The 18,925-nt window shown below is 52.6% G+C and overlaps 1 protein-coding gene across 1 annotated transcript; it reads left to right on the top strand.

The window, feature by feature from the left end:
- Window positions 1-464: 464 nt before the first annotated feature.
- On the top strand, window positions 465-18,861 carry LOC135816780 (uncharacterized). The gene is made up of 9 exons (XM_065329881.1): window positions 465-539; window positions 801-987; window positions 1,359-1,657; window positions 1,891-1,998; window positions 2,439-2,587; window positions 3,061-3,197; window positions 3,798-3,885; window positions 5,867-6,659; window positions 7,683-18,861. The coding sequence occupies exons 2-9, from the start codon at window positions 831-833 to the stop codon at window positions 18,189-18,191; spliced, it is 12,240 nt and encodes a 4,079-aa protein (XP_065185953.1). The 5' UTR covers window positions 465-539; window positions 801-830; the 3' UTR covers window positions 18,192-18,861.
- Window positions 18,862-18,925: the final 64 nt, after the last annotated feature.

The following is an 18,925-nucleotide window of genomic DNA, read 5'->3' as shown; positions in this document are numbered from 1 at the left end:
TTTTGGATCCACTATTGTGTGACTTTGCTATTGCCTAAGTATGTGGGTGCATAGCAACCCACTCATGTCGCATGCAGGTGTGACTTTTATTTCGCCACCAGTTGTAACCCCGCCCCCAGTAGCCAAATCAGTCAGTTTCACTGGCTACATCACCATGCTGTGGGTAAGACCGCTTGAAATGTGCTTGGATCCATTCAAAAACTGGATCCAAGTGGATCCAGTTTTTGAATTTTTGAAATTGTTGCTATGCTGTGACGTAGCACTTTCAAGCCCTATTGTAATTGTGTCTAAACATTTTTTGGTTTTTTCGCAGTAACGTATGTGGTGCTTCCACGAAAATAGGCAATGCCACATAACACCCATTGACACTTGCTTGTGGCCTGGTTGGGTTTTCTATCTCTCTGTCTATATCCTTTCTAAGTCATCCTGTTCACCTTCTCTCTGCTGCTTTATCTACAGGAAAGGGTCTGTCACTGGTCAGCTCTGTCATTGAGGGCAACTTTGTGGAGAGCTATGGTGAAGTCACCGCTGCGAAACTGGTTAGGCTAAATGTTTGCCTGTGTTACATGTATGATCTCAAGTGGTATATGTGTGACCTCAGTTCACTTTTGGAAGTTTAGGCCTGGAGGGAATTGGATGACGTGTAACTGTAGCTCGAAGTTGTGCGATCTTGAGCTTGACAGTTTTGTACAGCATGTGTCTCAAAAACTCTTCATTGAACGGACTCGCGTGAGTGTCAGACAAGAAACGCTGTTTGAGTCTCTTTTTTTGGCTTTGTTCATTTTGTGTGACGTGTGCAGTCATTGAAGCGTGCAATCCGCGAGGAGAAGATGAAGGCGTTCAGTCAGGTGATTTCCTCTCCTGACATCACGCAGGGCCTATCCTATCTAGTCCAGAACAGTGGCCTGGGTGGTATGACTCACAACACTGTGATGCTCTCATGGCCAAACTCGTGGAAGACCAAGGGCACCTGGAAGATGTTTGTCCGTGAGTTGGCCTTGCTGTTCCATCTGCTCCCATTGCCGTTGTACTAGTGTCTTTTCTTTTCTTTCTTTTTTTTCTTCTTTTTTCACTGTAGCTGGCTCTCGCCTTACTCTGCTTTGGTCACCTGTAGGCTGTAGTAGTTCTATTTTCTGCTACCATGAGCTGCTTCTTTCTTTCTCTCGTATCATCTACCAGAAGTAGTCGCTGATGAATTCTGGAGAAAAACGTTTCTGTCAAAACGAACCGGTGTCCGTTGGTTGTGGTTATTTGTGTTTCTATAACAACTGTAGCTGATATCGTTGTTTCTCCTCCACTGATCAGGCTTTGTGCTGGCTGCTGTCTGTGCTTGTCCACTGCTCTGTATGTGCGCGCAGAAATCATCCGTGTCGTGTCGGCAGCTCACCACGCCATGCTGGTGATGAAGGGACACGATCACTTCCCCAGCAATGTTGACCGCGTCACCGGCCACATTGACATCTGGTGGGTGGTGCACGACGGCGGGCTGCTCATGCTGCTGCCATTCCTGCTGCGCCAGCACAAGGTCTGGCGAGCCTGCAAGCTACGCATCTTCACCGTCGCACAGATGGAGGACAACAGTCTTCAGATGCGGCGTGACCTGGAGAGCTTCCTCTATCAATTGAGAATCGAAGCTGAGGTTGAAGTTGTTGAGATGGTGAGTGTACACGCCGTAATACGTTCTACCTCTGCCCAACTCCCACCAGATGTAGGAAGATAGACAGGTTGCCAAAGTTGCCATTTCCAGAGCAAAGTGCCGAGTGTTGCTCCGAAATCTATCCAAGGATGTGGGAGTGTGTGTTTCTTTACGAGTGTCTTCACATGCGTGCTCCGTGTTTTGTCCGCGTGTGCGTGTATGTTTGTGTGTATGTGGTTTTTAAAATATTTCAGTTGGACAGTGATATCACTGCCTACACGTACGAGCGGACATTAGTGATGGAAGAGCGACAGCGCATGGTCAAAGACCTCAATCTGTCCAGGAAAGAGCAGAAGCGTGATGTAAGTATTTGTCTATTTACATGTACATGTATTTTCTTCGACAAATTCCTCAGCACTTGAGTAAAAGCCCGTCTCGTTTGTAGAAGCCTGGTTTTCGAAGTAGACCATCGGCACATAAACCTGGATTCTATTGTTTATGTACGTGTGCGAGCGGGTACTGCAAAACAGGTAGCTGTGGCATTTTTCTCGAAAAACTGGTTTTGGCTAGCTCAGGGTGTCAAATCCCACATGCCAATGCAGCACAAAGTATGCAAAATGGCCAAAAGTGCTAACAAGTTGGTAAAAACTGGGCGAAAAGAGGGTTTTCCCTTCTGATTCTATACAAAAAGTAGATGTTTGATGGTGTGTTTCTCTCTTTTCTGTGCTCTCACTGTCTCCTATGTATTGATTTCTCTCACCTCCCACTCCTTCAATCACTGCTGGTGTTTGGCTGCCCGTAGGTGAATCACATTGTCGACTCCGCTCATGGTCGTGGTGCATCCCATGAGCCCGGTCCTGCGTTGGACCCGGCCACACGACAGCCCAGCAGTGGCCAGCTCTCCTTGCCGTCGTTCCAGTCGCGCCCCGACTCATTGCAAATGCCTGCGCCGTAAGTCCAGCTGTGCTGTGTGAACACTGTCGGAACCAATACGGTGGTATAAGTAGTCTGTTGCTAGTAGTCACACAAGTGTCCGTTATACTTTATACATGACAACTGCACCAACAGCAACGGCAGAACAGCAAAGTCACATTCTTTGTTGTTTAGTATGCAGACCCTTCAGATGGAAACTGTTTGTATGTTTGTTTGATGCATGGTCGTAGTGGTGGTGGTGGTGGTACTGGTGGTACTGGTGGTGGCGATGCCACGAATGTGTTCATTCTACATGGAATGCATGGAATGTTGCATTGTCCCCTAACAGCAGCCTCACTTGAGACATTGACCTGAAAAGGGGTCTACAGGCAATAGACCTCAACTTAATGAAATTTCTACTCGAGCGATTGCCTTGCTCTTTAACTGTTAGTATTGCACTGCACTCATTTAGCACTGCCTCACTCTGTGTATGCGTGTGTGTATGTGGACAGGGGTCTGGACAATGTCCGTCGCATGAACACTGCCGTCAAGCTGAATGAGATTGTCGTCCATCGCTCGCACAAAGCTCAGCTGGTTGTTGTCAACTTGCCAGGACCTCCCAAAGCTGGAACCGGTGGTGAAGAGAGCTGTATCCTTCTCTGACTTGTCTACATGCACTGCCTTTTGACTAGCACGTAGATACATTTGAGTTTAAGTTAGAGACATGTATTCTGCAGGGCCTTTTTCTTGGGGTTGCGGATTCATGTCAATGTGAATCTTTTATAGTGGCATGGTTGAGCTGCAAAGTCCGCTTTTGAGCCTGCGATGGCATAGGAATGTGTTGTAAAAAAATACAAGTAAATCAATATGAAATTCCAACTATAGCTACACTGCTACTCAATAATGTCTCTGCTCGTGAGCAACGTAACATTTGCACTTGGCAGCAGTGCACAGCCCAGTGCTCACAGGTCTGGGCTGTTGCAGTGCTCACAGGTCTGGGCTGTTGCAGTGCTCACAGGTCTGGGCTGTTGCAGTGCTCACAGGTCTGGGCTGTTGCAGTGCTCGACGCTACCTGCTTCATGTTACAGGATTCACTTGCGTGGCACTGTACTCCGTAGTCATCGAGATATTTGTTTTGTTAGCGTGTAGTTTTAAAACAACTTGCAAGACGTCTGTGTCGCGTCCATATACGTGCAGTATGTCCTTACCTTTCTATTGTGTAATTTCCTTGACTCTTGCACCCCCTCAGACATGGAGTTTGTAGAGGTGATGACAGAAGGACTAGAGCGTGTGCTTCTGGTTCGCGGCGGCGGTCGTGAGGTCATCACTGTGTTCTCGTGAGTAGTGACACAATGTAGGCAAGTAGACAACGGGTGATCTCGCACTGTGCAATAGTGCTCTCCTTTGTATCCTGTGCACGAGATGCTGCTCTCAGCGGTCTCTCTTTTGCCAACAACTCGATATCCCACGCTGGCAGGCCACTGCGTGTGCTGCACCTCACACTGCAGTTTTCACGACCACTCTCCAATAGAGCTGGTCCATATTATAGCGTCCGGCACGTGAAGTACACAACCTCGCGCTGGCAAACTCGAGCAGCACTGGTGCAGAGATACTATAACGTCTTGGCGTTGCATGTATGAGACATGCGTTAGAATGAAAAGCGGCTGTTTCTATTCCATTTGCATATTCAATTACATGCTCATGCAGTTAGCTATTCGTTTTTAATTCCCAACATTCTACCATTTTCTGATTTCTTATTTACAACAGAGAAATAATGTTCACCTATCAATGTTGTGTGCTTACTCACACACGTATTGAATTATTTCCGAATTTTTTTGCGTGCTTATCCTTTTCTTACTCTTCTCCTTGACAAAGAACACTGGAGTCCTGTCTACTTTCCCTATCCTTTCCCCTGTTGTAGTTTTTTTTGCTATCCCGCCATCCCGTGCATTCTCATGATCTTTCCTTTGTCCCAGGATTGTAGGATGCTGGGCTCATCAAACCCACATGAAATTAGACATACAGATTACAGAGAACAAAAATTGTAGCTGCTTATTGTGCTATTTCTCTCTGCTTATTGTGCTATTTCTCTCTGCATTTAGAGCAAAGCATACACAAACACACATACTATCCTAGTGCCGGCCGGTTGCTGTTTTTTTCTGTTTGTATTTCTAAGTTACTGATATTAGTAATGTCTGTGCGCCCGTCTACAGTACATACTCACATACAGGTAGCTGTTTTGGTCATTTCTCATTCTGAATTGACGTATCCCATCTTTTTCAGCAGCCATTATAATTATGTCATTATGTTTTGCAACCACTGCTGGCAATTGGATTGCGACTTTGGTCCTGCGTTCCAGATAGAGGACAGTCACAGTGGACTTGGCGGTGGCTTGTTGGTATTAATTGAGTGCGGAGGCCATGATTGCATGAGTGTGTCAAGTCCTACCGGTCTAGCCACCACTGTTGTGTTAGTACTCCTTATTCTCATGATGGTCTGCGGCGACTGAGTACGAGTGTGGCCTGCGTGAAGAGCTGGGGAGATGTGTGTGTGTGTGTGTGTGTGTGCACGCGTGCATGTGCGCGCATGTATCTGTGTGATGTGGGGCGAAAAAGAAATGTGCTGACGCTGTAGTTGGATTGTTGAAGGGAATACTGTAAAAGAAACTAAGTTACTTTGTTGTGCTCTCGCACATGTTCACAACTACTTGTACTGTAGACTAGTCCAGTATGACTATGAATGTCAACATATAAACCGCTGGAGCCTTGGAGGTAGGTATCTTACCCTAATCATAATGACATTGTACTTTTGTAGGTGTTGATGGAAACCAGGGAGTAGTACAATATAGATTGTACTACTCCCTGATTGAAACCAGGGAGTATTACACCTGGTTGATACAATCATAATTATAAACATGAACCGTCTAAGTCATGTTATGTGTCAGTTACGCGGGGAGCTCCCCGGAGGTGAATGGCACTGATATGAATGCACTCTTGACAGTACAGATGAATCATTGAAAATCATGCAGCTAGCTAGCTACATAATAATCATGTAGTACATGTGTGGCTGGAAATGGCGCCAAATTTTTCAATTTTGTGACGCCCGGCCGGCGCGGCGTTGCAAGGAGATTTGATTTTGATTTTCTCTGCAGGAGTTTTTGTGGCATGACGGAGAGAAAATTGTTTCTCAATATTCATTGTAGAACGACTCTTCCCCGACCGATGTCTCGCTTCATGACACGGTCTCGATGTTGGAATCATTAGTTATGTGTAGTAGTGGACCATGATATTGCGCCATGGATTCGGACTCGGAGAGAAGCAGAAAGTTGGAACTCGGTAAACAGAGACTAGAGAAATTTAGAGAGAAGCGTGACAAGAAAAAGAAGAAGAGGCCTGCCACGGCGTCTGCGGGTGCGAGCGGTAGTGAAGCAGCAACAGCCAGTGATGTTAGCAGCGAGGCATCGCATCATCAATCTACGGACAGCGGCAGCGTAGCGACTGCACAGGCGAGGGTCGGGCATGGTGAGCCTGAGCTGAGTCAGTCCGCTGTTGACAGTGTGACCCATAATGCTAGTCAGGATGGTGAAGTGGACAATATCTTGTCCGCGGCTAGTGGAGGCGTGAAGAACACTGAAAGCCATGATCTGAGTGCATCTGGATCGGGTGATCTTGGCAACAGTCAGCTGAATACGTCACACAGCATCTCACCCATTCCAGCCGACAGCGAGATCCTGAATTTCGGTGAGGAGAACGTCGAGGAGATGGGAGCGGGCGCTGGCAGTGGGTGTGAAGATGGTGACCTCCTGTCCAGAGCCAGTGATATACTGGCCAAGCAGAGTATTGACAGTTCTCGCTCATCTAGCTATGCTGACTTTGCCACTGCCGGTCATGTCCAGTACACTGATAGTGATGCTAGTAGCCATGCTGCTGCCGTTGCATCACACCAACCTGGCTCTGGGCCAGATGTACAGGCAGAGTTAGCTGATGTCACACTAAAGCTTCAGATTGCCGGCGAAGAGTGCGAGCGGCTACGCGAGGAATGCATGCGGGCAAGACTGAGCCAGCAGACCGACAGCGAGGCACATCAGGCTGAATTGGATGCCTTGCACCAGGTAATAATCCGCTGTACCCATACACATTGCCGGTGTGTGTGTTTGGGGGGGGGGGCACACGCGCAGGCAGTCACCTGGTGCAAGCCATGCTCTGTTTCATTCGGGTCTTGTCCGCTATCGTTGCTGTAAGAGAAGAACCGTGGGTGTACATCCCGTGGACTTGCGGAGTTGCATGCTTCTCTTGCAACATGTGTGTACATGATCCATGGTACATACTGTGTACATGATCCATGGTACATACTGTGTACATGATCCATGGTACATACTGCGTACGTGATCCATGGTACATACTGTGTACATGATCCATGGTACATACTGTGTACATGATCCATGGTACATACTGCGTACATGATCCATGGTACATACTGCGTACATGATCCATGGTACATACTGCGTACATGATCCATGGTACATACTGTGTACGCATGTTGTTCATGTGATACTCACTATTGTGGACGTTGCGTGTTGAGGATAGGGCTTGTCAGCAGTGCACTCTGATGTGCTCATTGAAGCTTTTCAGGGCGTGTGCTTGGAAATCGAATCTAGAAAGGATGTGCAGTTGGATTTCTTGTTTTCTTGTGATACAGTAAAACCTGTAACTAAAGAGCACCGTGGCTAGCGACCAGCCTGGTTCTACAGACCTCTTCGCCAGGCACGGACTGTCTCACATTCCTATTATGGTTGTGCGGTGCAAACCTCTAACTAAGGACCACCTGCCACTAAAGACCGCTTTCTCTGGCCCCAAAGGGGTGGTTGTTAATTACAGGTTTTACTCTACATGTATTTGCCCATGTCGATTGTTTCTGCTGTCCTGTGTTGTCCTGTGTTGTCCTGTGTTGTCCTGTGCTGTCCTATGTTGTCCTGTGTTGTCCTGTGTTGTCCTGTGCTGTCCTGTGTTGTCCTGTGTTGTCCTGTGCTGTCCTGTGTTGTCCTGTGTTGTCCTGTGCTGTCCTGTGTTGTCCTGTGTTGTCCTGTGCTGTCCTGTGTTGTCCTGTGTTGTCCTGTGCTGTGGCTGCTGAACAGACCCATCAAACTGAGCTACACAACGCCGTCCACGCGGCTGTCGCAGAGTCGGCAGAGGCGGCCAAAGAAGAACTGAGCCAGCTCCGGGGACAATGGCAAGCGGAGAGAGACGAGTTTGCTACTCAAATCAAGCAATTACATAGTAGCAACGCTGCGGCCAGTGAAGACCGAGACGAATTCGTGAGTGAAAAGTCTAGACTAGCGGCGGCGGCTCTTGCTGCCGAGCAGGAGCGAGACCAACTGCAGGCTTCCCTGGACGCCCTCAAAGCAGAGTCGCTCAGAGTAGCCATCGACGTGGAGACCAGAATTACTTCTCTACACAGCGATAGCGAGCAGCGACAGTCAAGCCTGGAGAGTGAACTGCACCATGCCAAGGAACAGCTGGTGGTTCTAAGCAGAGACAATACTCAACTGGAAGAGACGATGACCAGTTTGAAACAGGCAAAGGAGTCAAGCCAAGCAAGCCGCGACTCGGCACGCCACGAGTTACTCTTTGTCAAGGAGCAGAATACACGGCTTGCAGCGCAGGTCCAACAGCTCGAGGAAGCTGCTGAGTCGGCGCAAACTGCGAAAGAGAGTGAAGCCTCCCGTGAGTATGAGTCACAGCTGGGTCGCCTGCAGCAGAGCATTGCATCTTTGGAGGCTGGACACAACGACCAGCTGGCAGATCTTCAGCGGCAGCTGGACAGTGCTCGGCAGCAGGAGAGGAGCAGTGCAGAGGAGAATGCGCGTCAGCTGAGTGCCGTTCACAGTGACCGAGATGCCGTAGAGCTGCAGCGCAATGCACTGCAGCAGGAGAGAGACCAGCTGCACGGCACGGTCTCTAGCCTGCAGGAGCTGATTGACCATGCCAAGTCCCAGGAGACCGTTCATGATCAGCGCGTGGCGGCTTTGTCTGGCGAAAACGAGAGCCTTGCGGCACAAGTGGATGAATTGAAGGAGCAATGTCGCGCAGCTGCGCTCTCAGAGCAATCCGCTTCTCAGCGCCACGCATCTGTTCTCGCTGAAAATGAGAGCCTAGAAGCTGTAGTCGCTCAGCTTCGCGAGGAATCTAGTGAGTGGCAGACTCTACGGCAGCAATCCAAGGCCTCGCAGGATCAACTACAGCAAGTCCTGGAGGAAAAGAAACAGCTTCTGGATGAGCTTTCCACCAAGATGCTTTCCAGCTCCAGGAATGACACGGAGGTGCAGCACCTCATGGAGAGAAATGCCGAGCTTGATAAAGAGAATGATACTCTCCACCAGTCCATTGCGACGTCCGAGGAAGCATCGCGTGAACTGCAACGCACCTGCACGCAACAAGTCCTGGCTGCTGAAGATAGCAAGCAGCAGATGGAGCAGAGCATTGAGCAGCTAACATCGCAGCTGTCTCAGGCTAATGGTGACAAGACGAGTTTGAGCACGGAACTGGCTGCAGTGAAGGATGCTTGCCAGCAGCAAGAAGCTATTGTGACCGAGCTTCAGCAGAAACATGCTCACAGCGAGTCGCAACTGACCATCCAGCAACAGGCACTGCAGCAGCTGGAGCAGGACTGCTCACAGGCAAGTGCAGCGTTACGCCAAGCAAAGCAGCAGGAGGCTGCGCTCAGCAATGAGCTCGGTAGCGTCCGGTCGCAACTGACTGCACTGACCGATGAGCATCGGTTGGAGCTGAGTCGTCTTGAAGCGCAGGAAGAGAGCGCGCTGGCATCGCTCACTGCGTCGCACGAGCAAACCCTTCAGCGGTGCGTTGCAGAACGGGACAGTGAGCATGCCACGGAATTGGAACATGTCCAGCAAGCGCATGACCAAGCAATGGCCACTTTCCGTCAACAAGCCGAGTTCGACTTGAACAATGCAAGATCTACATTGGGTAATCAGCTACAGGCTGTTGATAATCAGCACCAGGACACTCTGCAGGCAGAACGGGATCGTGTGCAGGAACTATCAGAACAGCTGGCCAGTCTCGAGAGCTCACTGGACGCTAAGACACGTGCAATTGCGGCCGTGAGCCGTGAGATGGGCCTGGATGACGGTGCTGAGTCGACGACAACGGAGGAACAGACGTCGGTGCTCGCCGCACGTGTCAAACACGCCAACGAAACGGCGTCCGGAATGCGAGCCGCCCTGTCCAGCATCATGCAGCAGATCAGCGGAAGCACTGTGGCCGCTGATCAGCTGGAAGATCATGCCGCATGCTTTGACCTAGCGCAGCAGGAGCTGCATCGACGCGCCGAGGCACACCGTGCCACCGAGCAACATCTCCAACAGGAGCTGCAGCGTGCCCTCGAGCAAGGTGAGGCCGTGCAGACAGCAACCGAACAGCAGCACCGTACTGCCCTCGCGCAAGTCACGCATCAGATGCACGAGCTGCAGGCGAGGCTCAACAACGAGCAGGGCGTCGTCAGCATACTGCAGGATCAGGAGATGGCTGAGGTGGAGCGCGTGCGACGCGAGTGCGATGAGTCCTTGCAGCTGGCACTGGCCGACCATCGCCAGGAGATGGCCAGCCTTACAGAGCAGCATGCCGACCGGCTGAGTACGCTGCAAGATGACCAGCGCCGTGCCTTATCACAACTACACACCGAGCACAAGGACATGGTTCAACAACTGGAAGCATCCCACGCTGAACGCACCGCAGAGCTCCAAGCAAGGCACACGCAGCAAGTAACTGCTGCTGAAGACGCTCTACGGGTAGCACAGGAGGAAAACGGGCAGCTCCGAAACGACTGGCGTAAACTCGAACAGGACCACGAAGCACACAAGAAGACTCTAGCTGAGCAGCACGATAGCGAGCTGAGAGAATTGCAAAGCGGTTTTGAAGCCGAGCGCCAGACTCTACAACAGACTACAGACAACACCCTGGCTGCTCTTCGTGCTGACCTGGAACAGCAGCATGCTGTGGCAGTGAGTACTTTAGAGGAGGATCTTTCCAGGGAACATGCAGCCAATCTGGCGAAGAACAATCAGGAGCTGCAGGAGGAATATGCCCGCGAGCTGCATGCCCTCAAGCAGCGATCGACCGACGAGCTAGAGGCCACCAGAACCGAACTGCTAGCCGCTGTTAGTCAGAAGGAGCTGCTTTATAGCAAGGAGATCGAGGAGCTGACGCGAGAACTGGATGCGCAGCATGAAAACCATGATGCATCCGCCCTGTTGGATGACCAGCGTGCACTGCTGGAGACGGAGAAAGAGCTCGCGCTGCAGCAGCGTGCCATGTTGCAAGTCAAGGCACAGAATCAGCAAGACATGTCGAGGTTGGCTGAGCAACACGGTGCAGAGCTTGACGAGGCACGCTCTTCCTTCCATGGCGAGCAGCAACGTCTGGAGCAGACCATAAACAATCTAGATACGGCCCTGAAAGAGCAACAGGCTGTATGCAAGCAGCTTGAGCACTCTCTACAAGTGTCGGAGCTAGCACTTGAAGGCAAGAACTCTGAGCTGACATCTCTTACGTCTACGGTGGAACAGTTACAGAAAAGCTTTGATCATGAAGTGAGTGCACGTCATGACGACTCCACAGGTAGACTTCAGCGCCGGCATGAGCTGGAAATAGCTGAGCTGCGGTCAGGCCTTGAAGAGCAGCATGCCGCTGAGCTCCAGAATGTCCGCCTGGAAACGGCAGAGCAAACAGCAGAGCAAACAGAGGCTGAGATGAAGCGACAGTACGATGAGCAGGTACAGCAGCTAATGTCGAGTCTCCAGGAGAAGCACGACACGTCCATTGCTAATGTGAAGTCACAAGTTGCAGCAGTGAAGCAGAGCGAGTTAGAGGAGCAGCTGAGCGAAGCTTTGGATGAGCTACGCACCGAACTTGAACAGAAGCATGCAGTTGATATTGAGGACGTGACGAGGACAGTTGCCTCGGAGAGTGATGCCCAGCTGGAGATTGTGAAGGCTGATTTTGCCGAGAGGCTTCAAGCGATGACTGCTGAGAACGAGCAGCTGTCGATGGAGCAGGAAACTCGGCTCCGTGGCCTGTTACAGCAGCAAGCCATTGAATGCGTGCAGCATGTGAAGACTGGTTCACCAAACGATGATGGAGAGTGGCACAATCTCACCGAGGAGCTATTGCTTTGGAAGAGTAACATGGCAACAGAGCACCAGCAATCATTGGAAGAACACGACGAGGAAGTTGTCAACACCATGAACAGACTGAATGCTGGCGAACCCCTGGAGGTTACCACCGGTGGTCATGCGTATGTGCAGCAACTGATTGAGTGGCACACAAAGATGACCACCGATCGTGCACAGCTTGCACGTCTTGCAGCACAGATTGGCCAATTCGAACAGCAGGTCACTGAGCTGGTGGAGCAGCAGAACCAGGAGCTGGAGAATGCCTTGGATCAGCAGCGGGGCACGCTGATCGCCGAGTACATGCAGAAGTTTGAGGAGATGACTCAGCAGCTAGAGGAGAGCCACCGGTCGCAGCTTGGCCATGAAATAGACGCGTGCAATCAGCAGTGGCAGGATAAACTCCAGCTTGCCGTCGATGAGCAGAACACAAAGGTTGCCGACGCACTGGGCAAGACGGCCACGGAGAGCCTTGCCACTCAGAAAGCAGACTACGAGCAGATTCTGAGCAGGCTCAATCAGACCGTGGCCGAGCAGCGCGATGAGTACGAGGGGAGGCTCGCGGCTGCAGCCGATGCACAGGCGCAGCTGGAACAAGCTGTCAGCCGCCTGCAGCACGAGCTCGCCACCTCTAGGACCCAGTGCAATGAACTGGCAGATACGCTGCAGGAGAAGACCCAGCAGTCTGATGCTGCTCTGAGCACATTGAGATCCGAGCACAAGCTTGCCGTCTCCCAACTGGTAGCCGATCTAGACTCACGCCATCAGCAGCACTTGGATAGCGTCCGCAAGCAGCTAGTCGAAGATAAGTCTGAAGCGATAGCAGCGACTGTACGGCAAACTGAAGAGGAAGTGTCTGTGCCCCTCAAACAGCAGTTAGCTGGTGCAGAGTCAGTAAGAGCAACACTTGAGCAGCAGCTCACATCTATGCAGCAGCAACTTCAAGAGGCGCAGGCCGTGCATCAAAAGTTCGTCACGAGCCACCTTGCCACAGCCATTGCCGAAGCGGAAAAGTGGCAAAACTCGTGCAAGACAGCTTTGATTGAGCGAGAGGATGCCAGGAACTCATGTACAGCATTGCAACAAAGCTGTGATGAGCAGTCGTCCCGTATCTCTGGCCTCGAGCAGCAGATTACCTCCCTCAAGGACGGTCTCAGGACATTCCAAGAAACGGATGATGACCGCGACAGTCGCCGCAACAACGAGATTGAGGAGGTGAGCAACTTGCTGCGTATGGTGGAGAGTGACAAGCGGCGCCTGGACAAGCAAGTGACAAGCCTAACTGCTGCTAACCAACAGCTCATGGCCATTCTCTCTACACTGGCTAAGTCAGTTGGAAAGTCCAACGATCTCCTGTCTTCTCACCGCCGTCGCTTACAGCGGTTTTCTGCTAGAGAGCCTCCTGAAGGTCAGCAGCAGACAACCCAGGCACAACAGACAACCCAGGCACACCAGCATCATCGAACCACGCAGCAATCTGCTGTGGTCAGCCGTCCGGTAAGCGGGGTGCAGGCCGTGGTGTCGCTGGGCGAGAGTTTTGCCGATGCCCAGCGTGTAGCCAGGGACTCTCTTGTCAGTGCTGCCCCGCTGATGTCATCAACATTGGTATCAGGTGGTGCAGGCAGTGGTGGTAGTGGTCCTGCTGTACCGTTTGATAGATACACGACTGTATCGTCATCGTCCAGTCATGCCACGCTGCGCAGTATCTCAACAACCGTGGACAGCGGTCTTGGCGGCGGTGTCACCTCCAGCACTAGCACCGGCTCTGTCAATGATCCTACGTATTACAGGCCTCTAGATGGTGCTAGCGCTACTACGGGTCCTGCCAGTCTAGTCAGTGTGGACAGTACTGCTGCGCGTCAGTCTCCACTCGCCGATGCTCGGTCACCGCACGCCGCAAGCAGCGTGGGCTCTGGATCTCACGACGACGAAGACGACAACGTAGAGGAGCTGCTATCGCGCACTCTGATGGCCGACCAGTCGGTATTGCCGCTTAGCTTCAGTGATCTGCCACCGTCACGGCTGAACTTCAGCTTTGAGCTTGCCGAGCCAGCATCATCTTCACAAATCGGCCCTGCTCTGGAGCAGGCTGTGCAGCAACTTTGGCTGCCAGCACAGGACTCGACGGCTCCATTGTTTGATGCGAGTGCCGATCTCAGCCAGGATTTCAACGAGAGTGTATTTGAAGGTCCGACGCTGGACGAGGGATCCGAAACGTTGCTGCAGCACATCGGCGATGAGCTACTGAAGTCTCTGCAACAAGTCCTGGCCGTGCATGCTGAACACTGGAGCATGCAGCGAGCAATCGAGCAGAAAGCCACTCAGCAGGATGACTACATCCGCCGGCTATCCACTCAACGCAGGGAACTGGAAGAGCGCCTCGAAGCCGCCGTCAGCTCAGCGATGTCATGTCGCGCGGAATGCGACCGCGCTGTGACAGACCTGCAAGAGCAGCACGCATTGACAGTGAAATCCATGGGCGAAGAGCTGGCTGCAGCTCGTGGCCAGCTTAAGAGTGTGGCAGCAGAGAAAGAAGCTCTGCGGCAGAGGCACACTGATCTGGTGCAGAGCCGGGACAGCTTAGAAGCACAGCACCAGATATCCTATGAAGCCAACGAACAGTTGTCGCAGGAGCGCGAGCAGCTGGGCAATGAGATTGCGTGTTTGCAGGAGCGACTGCAGTCAGTGGACAAGGAGAATGCAGAGCTGGCCAGCAAAGTAGCCAGCATGTCGCAAGATGTAGCCACGGCTGCATTGTGGAGGGAACGCCTGTTGTCCGTGTCGTCGGAGAATGATGAGCTGCGGCAGAAACTCGACGAGCACCTGCAGCGTTTGCAAGAACTGGAGGTGGTCGAGGTGAAGCTGCAAGAAATTGAAGGCGTTCATGCAGCTAGCCAGGAGCAGCAAGAGCAGTTACAGAGCCAGATGTTGGTCAGCAACCGTCAGGTTTCGTCACTCGCCGAGCAACTAGACTCTGTAGTGTCAGAGAAGAGTAGGGCACAGCAGGCCAACGCGGACTTACAGCGTGAACTGGATGACTTACAGCGTGAACTGGATGGCCTGAGCTCCCAACTGAGTGCTTATCAGCAGGCTGCTGCAGATGGCGTCTTGGCGGGTGTGCCCAGCAGGGTACAAGACGACTCGGTCAGCGACTCGCTGTCTAACATATCCGATCTCAGCAGCGGGGAAAGCACTCAGCAGGAGCTTGCCTCGTCGTCTATTGGCGGTGTGCATGCTGCGGCGGCTGCGCGGAGCCTGAGGGAATCGATCATGTTGTCTTTGCAGGACTGGGCCGGTGAGTACAGCACTGCGCTGAGTAACAACTTGAACCTGGTCACTGCAGTAGCGCAGGTGCGTGCCGTTGTGGCAGACAAGAGAGATCAGCTGATTGCGCACGGCAAGCAGCTAGAGTCCCAGCTTGCCTCACTGCGCCAGGAGCTGGAGACTCGCATCACAGCCGATGATCAGGAGAGAAATATCCTTACGGAGAGCATTGGCGTCTCCAACGACAGGATTTCTCAGCTTGAGCAGCAGCTGGCCAGGAAGCAAGGGGAGCTTGCCAAGTCTGAAGATCGCCTAGCGCAAACTGCAAACTCCAATGAGAGTGACATCCAGCTTCTGGAGGAAGACCTGCAGCACAAATACTCGTCTGAGGTTGAGACACTGCGCACACGTCTGCATCAGCAATATCAACAGCAGCTGAATACTACTCTGGAGACTGTCCAAACAGAGCATCAAACTCAGCTGGAGTCTTTGAAGGATGGCCACCTCGATATCATCAACCAACTAGTCGCGCAGCATGCCCTGGAGATCGAGAAGGTTGCCCGAGCCACTACGTCTGCCAGTGCAGAGCCGAGCGACTCCGACAGCACCTTACCCGACGACATTCATGATTTGCTGACCAGAGCTGTTGCAGAGGAATCGTTCACGGACTCTCGGCCAGTCGCAGCGCCGGCTGTATCTATTCAAGGAGTCGCCAACCAACTGCGCGCTAGTGCACAAGCTGTTCTTTCACTGAGCGAGGGCTTGCAGCATCTCCAGTGCGAGGCGCCATCTGTCTCTGAGCAACTGCGTAGAGAACGTGACTCGCTGCAGACGACCGTGAATACCCTACAGCAGCTGCTGGCACGATCCAGCAGCAATGGTGGGGATAGTGGGGACGGTGACTCGTTGCGTAACGACATCATTTCCACGCTGCAGCAGCTGTTTGCTCAGCAGCGCGATCTTCTCTCGTCGCACACCAGCAGGACGCCATCTGATGCCTGGCTCAAGCAGCAGAGCATGTGGGAGAGCGAGCGACTGCTGCTTCATGCCGAAATCAAGCAGTTGCAAGCATCGCTGGACACGTTGAGGCAGGAATCACAGCAGCACGCAGCTGAGCTGCAGGCCAAGCTAGCCAGCGCTCAACAGCATCACCACAGTATGGATCTGAGCAGCATTGAACAGCTTCAGGCACAACTAGCCAGTGCTCTGCAGCAGGCTGCTCTTTCTCAGTCCAGGCTGGCAGATGAAAAACAGGCCAGCGAGGATTCACAGGCCCGCGTGCAGTCGCAGCAGTCTGAGCTTCTCGCGTCTCAGGCACGGTGTCGAGATCTTGACGAGCAACTTGCAGTCTTGACACGTTCCAACGCTCAGGCTGCACTACAGTTGCGCACCGAACAGCAGCGCGTTGCTGACCTCCACCGTACCCTGGACACGGTGCGGGAAGAGGCTAACCGGACGGCTAGCTCTCATGGTGCCGGTGAGGCCGCTCTGAAAGCCGCTCTTCAGGAACAGGCTGTGCACATCGAGGACCTACGAGCAAAGTACAACGAACGCGAGTCCACCCTGGAAGGCCACGTGGCACGTCTTCAAGATGAAGTCTCTCTGTTCAGTCAGAAAATTGAGTTGGCAGTATCGGCAGAGCGTGAGCGTGGTGAGCAACTCTTGGCGCAGGAAGCAGCTGGAGCGACGGAACTGCGCCGCCTGCTGCAAGAAGAACGCAGGCGTTCGTCGGTTACTACGCAACGGCAGCATGGTGCAGAGCAGGAAGAGCTGCGGCGTTTGTCCGAGCAGCTGCAGTCTTCGGAGCAGCGGCAGCGTGACCTGCAGGCACAGCTCCGCAGCGAGCAGTCCACAGCACTGCATGCCAATGAAACCATACTGCAGCTGAAGGAACAATGCTCTCGTCTTGGTACTCAGGCATCGGAGCAGCAGCGCCTGATTGATCAAATTCACGCTGACTTGAGCGAGAGAGCTGCCAAATGCCAGTCACTGGAGAAACGCTTACGTGATGCTGAGCGGCGGCAGGGAGACACCGCGGGACATGAACAGGCTCAGCAGCAGTTACAGTCAGCCTTGCAGGCAGTACAGGCTCAAGTCAAGCAGCTCACTGCCCACCTGGATATTGAGCAGAGGACGGTCGCAGAGCTGCGTACCAACGAGCAGCTGCATTCGGCATCCTATGCGTCGCTGCAGCACGACAAGGAACGACTGGAGACGCAGCTTGCCAGCTTGCGGCGCCAGCTCAAGACCGCTAGCGATGCTCTCGCAGCACGTACCGCAAGCCAGCCACTGCCGCCGGCAACTGAGACGAGCGAGTGCTTCCAGTGTAGGGTCACTGTGCCTCGTCTGGAACGCCAGCACACCGACATGTCACAGCTAGCTGAACGTCTGAGTCAGGAGCGAGGTCGTCTTCAGGACGAGCTCAACCAGGTACAGGAGAAGGAAAGGCGCTTGCGTCGCGACTACCAGCAGCTGCGCGCCACCACACAGGTCGGCGATCAGCGCAGCTCTGCCGAGCAGGCCGTGTGGCAGAAAGAGCGGACATCTCTCTTACGACAGCTTGCCGACCTCAAGTCAGTGTCGCGCTCAGCGGATGTTGATCTTTCCAGGAACTACGCCCGTGCAGAGCGATTCCGGCGAGAGTTGTCTTTCCAGAAGCAGTACCTTCTGACGTTGTTGGGCGGTTTTGCTGACTGTGAGGATGTCGTTCTTCAACAGGTGGGTGTTGCTCTGCCTAGAGTACGACCGCGCCGTCACAAGTCTGCTGTGCCGAAGAAGGCGAAGAAGGTCAGTCGGTTTGTTGTGGTGGCGCGTTGTGCAGTTGCTGTGTTTCGAATGAAGCACTTTGTCCGCTCACCTCCGGTGCCACGACCTCTGCCGGCACAGGTAATTCGCAGCACCGACCGTCTTCTCGCCAGAGAAGTGAATGCTGAGGCGACGACATCTTCGTTAGCAAAGCCACGTCATAATCACCGGCACACATCATCACGGCATCGCTCCAGTGCAAAGTCTGCATCCTCGGCGAAGGTGCCCGAGTCCACTGTGCCTCCGTTCATTCCGGATGCCGCGAGTGAAGTTGAATCTAGTCAGAGTGATGCCGCCTTTAGAGCGCACGTGCAGCGCCTAAATCGCCTGCAGGACAGGCTGAATTCGGTGTCCGTGCCGACAGCGGGACCCTCTCATCGTACGTGATGACTTTGCTGCTTCGATGTGTGTGTATGTGTGTGTGTGTGCGTGCGCGCGCGCGCATGTGTGTGTGTGTGTGCGTGCGCGTGTGGGTGTGTGTGTATGTGTGCGTGTGTGTGTCTGTCTGTGTGTGTCTGTATCTGAGTAGCTGCTGGACAGTGTTCACACCGACTGCATAGTGTGTATGCACTGTGTAGGGTTGCTGGTGGCATGGCATGTCCAGACTACAGTGATCCAGGGTACGTGCTACCAATTCCACAGTCTTTAGGATACTCACGTCCTAACTTCCATTGAATTAGAGAAACTGACACTGCTTACACCGCTGGAAGGTGCGAGCGTTTTCTTTCCGTTTTCTTTCTGTAGCTGCGTAGGACGATGTATGTTTTGGTCTTTCTGTCTCTTTGCAACGCCTGCTCTTTGTTGGCCAGCATACTTCTCGCTGTCCTCCCCAAATAATGTCCAATGGCATGCACATGCGGTGACTGCTTTGTCTGTTTGTGCTGTGCTGGTCAAATAGGAATTTGCTGAATCTTTTCTTTTTTAAACAAAACCTGCTCTTTGGACTTTGGTTGAGATGATTATAGGAATACACTATGTGCGTTGATGTCGTCTTGAGTGCCAATTTGAGAAATTTTACTTGCCACTAGCTCTCCCCGCTATTCCCCCCCACCACCACCACCACCACCACCACCACCACCACACCGCCACACCACCACACATACCGGTATGCATCAATAATT

The sequence above is a fragment of the Sycon ciliatum genome, chromosome 5, assembly GCF_964019385.1.
Source record: "Sycon ciliatum chromosome 5, ocSycCili1.1, whole genome shotgun sequence".
NCBI classification, from domain to species: Eukaryota; Metazoa; Porifera; class Calcarea; order Leucosolenida; family Sycettidae; genus Sycon; species Sycon ciliatum.
The sequence above is the reverse complement of the archived record's forward strand: the minus strand, read 5'-3'. Positions and strand labels throughout refer to the sequence as shown.